The following is an 8,827-nucleotide window of genomic DNA, read 5'->3' on the forward strand; positions in this document are numbered from 1 at the left end:
GTGACATGAGTCCGAAAAATCTTTCCATTTTTTATGTTTTTCCTACTTCATCCATTATACTAGAGGGCCAGTATAGGTTGAAGTATGATGACAAGAGATTTAAGATCTTTATTAAGTCTTTCAACATGATGTAAGTGGTTGAGAGGCATAATTAGATTCTCTTAAATAACAATGTCATATCTATTGGGATAAAAAAAATTTCAACTTAACAAAATTATGACAAAGTTAAATAAGGAAAAAACCTTGAAGAACCCCTAGGTGTACTAAGACATATGAAAGAAAAAAAAAACACAAATTATAATCGGGTTATTTTGGTTATTTTGCAAAAAAAGCTAAAAAAAAAATGTTTCTATCGCAAATCCTCAAACATCTTTGTGTGAAATATTTTAGTAATTGGCCAAGGCAAATGTAAGCAAGTAGAGATAGTTGGCCTCACTTGGACAATTAGCTCTAAGGAGTAGTATTTTGTTTTCAAAATGAATAAACCGGTTAAGTGACTTGGATCTTTTAGAGTCCAACGTCATTTTATTCTTTATTTTCCAGGTTATTTGGAATCCGAAGTCATTTTATTTCTTAATCCACCGGTAAATAGTGCAATTTTTTTCCCGCCCTTTTATGTTTAATACCGGCTTGGCCGCTGACTTTGACTTATAAACGACATCCTGTTGCACATTTATTGGGCCTCTTTGACTGATAGGATTGCTTAGACGCCTTTGAATGCAAATAAAGTTTTCTTTTGCATTCTTGGACGTCTTAACGTCGACAATATTCAGCCTACGGTTGTAGCTGCTCAACGAAGAAAGTCTGGCTTGGACCACTACATTTACTACAATTTAGTATAGATGAAGAAAAATGCATTGTATCTAGCAGGTTAGAAATGTCAACTATTCCATGGACAATCCTACCGTCAATCTCACCCCGTATCTTTGGCTTTTCTAGTTTTTGATGTCCATGAATGTGATTATTGGTCAATCTTGTGGTCTTTGAATGGGAAAACGATTAACATACCGAGAGACTTCTCCCGACAGATCTCTCGCAACACACATACGATGGGGCCATAAAAACCCACTCCCTATAAATTTCAGTGAGCCCCAAAGTTTACGTGAGTGCATCCGGATTTCTCGGGGGATAGATTTCGGTCAGTCTATCATTCCCCCTTTGAATGGGCTATAAATGAGAGAGTACTTTGTTCTCTCCGCCCAACTTTGCCTTTTTAAGTACCTAACTCTTCCCTATTAATGACCCCAAATAGAAGCGTTTTGCAAACTCTAAAAAAACTCTCAAATTTCAGCTCATAGAAACTATAGCCACACTTTTTTTTTCATCTAATCTTTTACCAAAATCCTGAACATTCCTGTTCCAGAAGACATGTCAAGCATTCCTGTTCCAGAAGACATTCTCACTAACATCCTTTTGAGGTTATCATTTAAATCTATCTCACTCTTTAAGTGTGTTCGCAAATGCTGGTACACTTTACTCTCCAATCGTAGTTTTGTTAGAATTCATTATGATCTTGCTGTTGAGAAGAATAATCCTAATATTGTTCTTATTAGAGCTAATGTCGACTGTAAACATGTATTCTACTCTATAACTAAATTAGTATCTGAATGTGATACGTGTATTGAAATTCGTTGCCCATTTGAAACTAAAGGTAAAGTTGAATTTTTGGGTTCTTCTAATGGTTTATTTTGCATACTTGTTGGTGAGCATTTTGATGAGAGTATCATTTGTATTTTGTAATCCAACAACTAAAGAATATAAGAGAGTACCCAAATCGCCAACTGATCAGTTTGCACGTGACTTTGTAGTGCATGATTATCGTACTGCATATGGGTTTTGTTATGATAGTAAGATTGATAACAATAATTCTTTTCAGCCCACCTCAAGTTCCACAGTCAATCCCACTAATGACGTGTTAATGATTTTTCACAATCTTTGGTTTTCTCTTCCCTTCCGACATGTTTAACTATTTTCTGTTTTATTATTTTTTTGATTTTTTTCTTTTTGTTTTAAATCGGGAAACCAAGAAAAAATACGAAAAGAAGAAGGAAAAAAGAACCAACTCTCTCTCGATTATCGCACCATTACTAACCTATATATCAGAACTTGAAACCAACAAAGAAGAAGAAGAAGTAGCCGAAAGGTAACTTGTATCCAACTTTTTATAAGATTAACGAAAGTTTAAACATGATTTTGTTTATCACGAATCTTAAAAAAAATAGGGTTTAAAAACAGAATTATGATAATATTAAATCATATAGGGTTTAAAAAAGTATTATTCATAGTAATCTTTTCTATGTTTGATTATTTTGGGACCGCACCTCAATGAAATGTTTACGGTTTTGATTACTATTGATAATGCAGTCAGAGTTGTAGAATTCAATTTTGAATAATTCATCGTGCATGCATTAGCTGATATTTATTCTCACTGCCCCTTCAATAGTTTTAGATTCATTTACAATAATATCTAGAGGTTTTTCGTACTTAATGCATTTGTAAGCCTATCAATTTCTGTTGAAGTAGAAATCATTTGCATCTCTAAATTGGGTCTTCAATGTTCGTGCATCTTGTTTTATGTTCTTCAAGTTATGTAGAATCTGTGCTACATCCTACCAAGACTAGGGTCTATGGTTACATATCCAAATATCCTTGGTTTTAATTTGCCATTTCGGTTGTACCTAAATTAATTAAATAAGAAGTTTACCGACCAGTTGATAGCTTACTCAAGTTACTTAGTATATATATGTAGCTTAAATTTTTGAATCTAACTTAACTATATATATGTTTATTGTACTTGTACATGCAGTCATGAATGGAAACGAATTGGATATTGAGGAACCTGGAAAGTCTGGCAGTGTATTGGATGATGATAGTAACCATGGTGATCAAACAGTCGATCCGAAACTTGGAATGAGGTTTGAAAATGCTGATGAGTTATTTGAATTGTATAATAACTATGCATACAAGAATGGATTTTCTGTTAAGAAACGAACATGTAAAAAGGAAAATGGAGTACTAGTACATGTAAGTTATACTTATTCCAAAGATGGGAAGAATATTACAGCTTCTAACACTCCGTTAAATCTCCCTCCAACACAAAGAACTGGTTGCAAATCCAAAATATCAGCGATATTGTGTGCAGATGATAAATGGATGATTAGCGTTGTTCCTCTTCAACATAACCATTTGAACAGTCCATCAAAAGCTCGACATTTGAGAGGCCACAAAAGAATCAACACGGCAACAAAGAAATGAGTCTTATTAAACGACAAAGCAGGAATCAGGATGTGTAAGTCCTATGGTGCATTAACGGTTGAAGATGGTGGCTATGAAAACCTCCCATATGATGAAAAACTCTAAGGAACATGATTGCTAGAGAAAAAGTTTTAAAACTTGGCGTAGGAGATGCTGCAGCACTTTTGGATCACTTTACAGACATGCAAAATAAGGATCCAAATTTCTTCTACAGGATGGACATAGACGTAGAAGGCCGTTTGAAAAATGTGTTTTGGGCGGATAACAAATGTAGAGAAGCTTACATAGAATTTGGTGAAGTTGTCACCTTCGACACCACATACTTGACAAACAAGTATGACATGCCTTTTGCTCCATTTTGTTGGGGTTAATCATCATGGACAATCAATCTTACTTGGTTGTGGGTTGCTTTCTAATGAGGAGAAAGAAACTTTTTTTTGGTTATTCAAAGCGTGGCTCGATTGTATGAATAGAGTTGCTCCAGGTGGTATAATTACAGACCAAGCTGGTGTTATGAAAATTTCCATTGAGATAGTTTTCAAGGATACCAAGCATCGATGGTGTTTGTGGCATATAATGAAGAAAATACCAGAAAAGCTAAGGAGGTATGATAACTACATAAGGATTAAATCTAGGATGAAAAAGGTTGTCTATGATTCACAGTGTCCTGCTGAATTTGAAGAACGTTGGAGTGAAATATTGGAAAAGTATGAAAGCTTGAAACAAAATAAATGGTTGAGCAAACTATATAGGAAGAAAGATCGATGGATACCTTGTTTTGTGAAGACCACATTTTGGGCTGGGATGTCCACTACTCAACGATCTGAGAGTATGAATGCATTTTTTGACGGGTATGTTCATTCAAGAACATCTCTGAAGCAATTTGTTGAAAAGTTTGATAATGCATTGAGATACAAAAAAGAAATGGAGCTTAAAGCAGATGCTAGATCGTTTTCTAAAACTATCCCAACCTCAACTTCGTATAAAATGGAGAAACAAATTCAAAAAGTTTACACTCATGCGAAATTAGTTGGCGAGGAAGATGTATTGTGAGATAATTGGTGTGCAAGATGAAATAGAAAATGGAACCTTAGTTCAGAAATATGATATACAAGAAGAAGTTTACTATGCTAAACCACCAGAAAACGAAGATGAGGATGAGGATGACAGTGAATTAGCTTCACCAAATGATATTACACCAACCGAAAAATCTGACTCAAAATCTGAATTCGAAACCGAACTAGAAGTTGATGACGATTGATGAAAAAAGTCAACTTTAAGGTATGGTTTCAGAAAGATGAATGGAAAATTGAGTGTAGTTGTCATAGATTTGAATTTTGGGGTATACTTTGCACGCACGCGATCTGTGTGTTACTTCGTAATGAAATATATCTAATCCCAGACAATTACATACTAAGAAGATGGAGAAAAGATGTAAGGTTACTACACACAAAGGTGCCAATGAATTCTGATAGTTGGCATTTGACTCCCGAAGAGAAACGCTACAAAGAGTTATGTGATTACTTTGCGGAACTTGCTGACGTAGTGTCCAAGGATAATGATGCAATTATATCAAGAAATGGATACGTGAACATTTGATAGCAGTTGGATAGGGATCAGGTGTCGAAATGGAAATAAACAAATCTAAAAAAAATGACGTGAATGAATTTGAAAAATTAGGTAACCCACCTCAAGTAAAGAGAAAAGGCGTTCCCAATAAGAATAGTTTGAAGCCTAAACAATACAAAAAAAGAACGACCAAAGGAAAAGAAAGCACAATGGTGAGTTATTGTTTACTTTCGTACTATTTTTATTTAAATTCTGTTTAATTGATTTAAGTTTTGATATCTTTTTTCTTAGGTCGAAAAAGCAAACCTTATTGAACAAAGCATGATAGGTAATGTCCAGTCATCCATTGGAGCTGGAAATACCAACTTTACCAGAGGAGAATATGCCCAGTTGTTGGTAAGTTTATTTTTTAAGCTTAAATATGCATGGTTACTTTCATTCACTACTGTATTACAATATTTTGAATTAGTGTTTTGTTCCTTATAATTAGGCGTTGCACTTATCTTACAGTAGGATGGTCACGCATATATTTGTTAAAGTTCTTTGAGGTAGTACATGAAAATACAGTAGTAAAGATAAACATAATGGAAGAAACTAATGAAACATATCAAAATAAGGTCTGACTCATCTTCTTATGATTACAACACTTTGCTGAACTCCAAAGAATCTAAAACATAAGAAATACTGGGGAACAGTTTCGGGCACACCAAAGATCTTTATACGGAAGCGTTGGCAACGCCACAACTTCATACTGAATACCATATAACCATTTTGAGAATGTTGCACATACACATGGAGTATTTTCTGGGAATGTTGATAATGTTGTGCCTGCTTTTGGACATGGAGTATTTTATGGGCATGTTGATAGCGTTGTGCCTGCGTTTGGAGGAGCTCAACCATGGAGAAGTGCACATTTACCCAATGTCGCACCTACATACGACGATTCTTCCATTTCTTTGCAAACAAATTTGAGTGGCTGGTTTACTCAAAAGAAAAATTAGTTATGTTTGAAAATATGAAATTTGACGTTTTTATGTTGTCTGGCAATAAGTTTAATTACAGACCAGTTTAAATTTGATGTTTTTATGTTTTCTGACAATGGGTTTAATCACAGACCGCTTTTAATTTTCATTAGGTGTTTATAATGTGGTACAACAATCAATCCTATTTTGAATTGTTAACTGTTTATGATACTATTTCAGTTATTTAAAATTGTTAAATCTTATTGTTATTCTACTAGTGAGAGTTAGTCTAGAATATGGATGTGAATCTATAAGGAATTTTATTGACGTGAATCTACAAGACGATGGATAAAGAAATTGCATACAGAAAGAATGAAATGTGCAGTAATCTTATTTTGAAAAGTTTAGAGAATCAGACGTGAATCGAACACGCAACCTTCTGACAAAGTCAGATGCGCTACCATTGCGCCACAAATTCATACCGGAGTCGGGCGTTTGTGAAGCGACAAATGAGTAAGAGAGGACATGATTTTTTACCTCTGTTAGAGACACGATGTCGATATTAAGTAACCGCGTTCGAGACTCGCCAGCCTGGAAAGCAAGTACCTGACTCTATTATATAACGGAAGCATAGAATATAAGTAACTATCCCAAACTAAAGTAAACAAACCAAATCATTTATATGCATATTCGAAACCTAAATACAAATTTAAAAAGCTTGGAAGATGAGAAATATCTCTAATGCGTGTAATAAAGAAGACTAAGAAACCATCAAAAAGTCATATGAAGACGGAATATTACCAATACAGACAGTGACTTGAGAAGCATTATAGTTCACTCTTTCTGGACTGTGGTCTTCCTCGCCCTGTCCTTGGAGAGGAGTGACTGAGAGTTGGTTCCACTCTAGAGACATGCACTTCTCCTGAACAAAACTGCCAACTTTGTGAATCTGTATAGAATCTAAGGTAAATATCAGATATGCATGAATAAAACTGCCAAGTATGCTTCCAAAAAAAAAAAAACTGTCAACTTTGTGTCAAATCCGTATGTAGTAATTTTCACAGCAAGACTGTTCTTACAATTGTGAGTCGTGTGACTAAGATAATATTCCCAAAAATGAAACCTTCAGTGCAGTCATGTATATCAGTTGTAAACTACTAATTGGTTTAGTAGAGAGCAGTGAACATATTTTATTTCCATAATGGAAGAACAAAACATATGAAGAAAAAGAGAGATAACATTTTTAATGTCTCCTAAACGATTCTCACATGACCTTGCTTGAGCTGATTAACTATGCAATATAATTTTTCTTGTACTTCCATCTTTGTACAATGTATTGACTGATTAGTTAGCATATCTACAAGTGCCGACGATATCAGTATTATAAATTTAGTTAACCCAAATTGTGCACGACATCTTAATAATCAATAAGTTTGTGCAAATTAAAATCGAATATCAATTGTTATCATCCAAGCAAAACAACAAACTTACCAGAAGAAATAACTTTCAAATCCATCTTCCACTATCTCTCTCGACATCTAGTTGAAATTCTACTCACTTGTCCCTTGTGATAGAGCTTATTGTACAATAATCGAACAAACAAATCATAAAATTAAGAACCAAGCAGAATCTAAGTGGAAAAAATTGCTCAATACCGAAAATTGCATACAACAATAAAAATTCACCATCAGACATGCATATAGTAATAATTTTTTCCCTCCACCCATCATCTTACCTGTAATTTACAAATTAATATACCCAATTAATTATAAGAAATCCCCTAAAATCCCCAAAGTTTAAAACCCTAATTTCACAAATTTAAGTTACATTGGGATTGACTGTTGATTATAAACCAACCACCCAAGATCAACACATTCTGAATCTCTAATTTCACAAACGTAAGCTTATATTAGTATTTCATCCTAAAATACAATTTTCATGTACAATGTATAATATTGTATCAAGTATTAGTACTCATAGAAACAAATCTGGAATCTGATAAAAGATTGTACCTTTTTTTGTGTGTCTGAAGTGAGACGATGTGCTTCAGAAGATGAGTTTGAGCGTGGGTAATCTCAGTGAACATTTACTCTCTCGGGAGGATGTGAAAAAATTTAGAATTTGGAGAAGGTCGATGGAGGAGGAGGAAACTGTAGAGAAAAAAACAAAAAAAACAAGGAGAATAAAAATAAAACACGTTAGGAAAGAAAGAGAAACAACTGAAAGTAGCCACGTCAGCGCCATATCACCCGTGGGATTGATTGTGGGATTTGAGGCGGGCTGAAAAGAATTATTGGATTGAATAATTATAAATTGATTAAAGTTGTGGGATTTATCGGAGTCCCAAGTAGCTCCGGAGTTCAAGTATACAATCTAGGATCAAACTCATGGAGTACTCATCAATTCATACCTTACTATTTTCCATGTAATACTAGATGTTCGGGCATTATTGTTCATGGATCTCTTCACTGGTTAGGAAGGCCAGGAGTTGAGACTTATTCACAGGAAAGTCCTGATACTATTGTTTCTTTTGATATTTGTGAAGAGAGATTTGATGTTTTGGCTTTCCCAGCAGCTGCGGAGAACAAAGATGTCATTAAAGCACAAGAAATTGGGGTATTAGATGGGTGTCTTTGTTTGCTTATCCAAGAACCTAATTCTCATCTTGATTTATGGGTAATGCGGGAACATGGTGTGAGAGAATCTTGGTCTATGCTTTTCACTACTTCTCATGAGTTGCCCGTAGACCATCCGATTCACAGCAACTTTCTGGTGAACTCACTAGACAATGGTGAATTTTTGTTCGCAAATTTTGATAGTTTCATTTTCTACAACTCGAGAGATGATACAGCTATGACGATACCTGGTATTTTTGGATCGGGTGAAGTAGAAAGTTGTTATTCAACAAGCTTATTTTCACTCAACTCACGTACTTATGTTGGGGAAGATGACAGAATTGACTAGTTTTTTTGCGTTAAGGGCACATGACATGATTCGAAGTCAGTCAGACATTTGCTGAGAAACTTCTTTTTGTTATTTTA

The 8,827-nt window shown here is 34.6% G+C and overlaps 1 protein-coding gene and 1 non-coding gene across 2 annotated transcripts; one reads left to right on the forward strand and one right to left on the reverse strand.

The window, feature by feature from the left end:
• The first annotated feature begins 3,365 nt into the window (after positions 1–3,365).
• On the forward strand, positions 3,366–4,308 carry LOC113294282 (protein FAR1-RELATED SEQUENCE 6-like). Its single transcript, XM_026542678.1, has 2 exons — positions 3,366–3,589; positions 3,729–4,308. Exons 1-2 carry the CDS (start codon positions 3,366–3,368, stop codon positions 4,306–4,308), a joined length of 804 nt encoding a protein of 267 aa, XP_026398463.1.
• A 1,886-nt stretch (positions 4,309–6,194) lies between these two features.
• On the reverse strand, positions 6,195–6,264 carry TRNAK-UUU. Its single transcript has one exon. It is a non-coding gene; the product is annotated as a tRNA-Lys (tRNA).
• Between the last annotated feature and the right edge of the window lie 2,563 nt (positions 6,265–8,827).

Source organism: Papaver somniferum, chromosome 7 (assembly GCF_003573695.1).
Source record: "Papaver somniferum cultivar HN1 chromosome 7, ASM357369v1, whole genome shotgun sequence".
Classification (NCBI taxonomy): domain Eukaryota; kingdom Viridiplantae; phylum Streptophyta; class Magnoliopsida; order Ranunculales; family Papaveraceae; genus Papaver; species Papaver somniferum.

Coding starts and splice junctions, on each gene's coding strand:
- LOC113294282 (XM_026542678.1), top strand. CDS start 3,366: ATGATTGCTAGAGAAAAAGTTTTAAAACTTGGCGTAGGAGATGCTGCA. Junction 3,590..3,728: donor ACCACATACTTGACAAACAA/GTATGACATGCC, acceptor TTGTATGAATAG/AGTTGCTCCAGGTGGTATAA.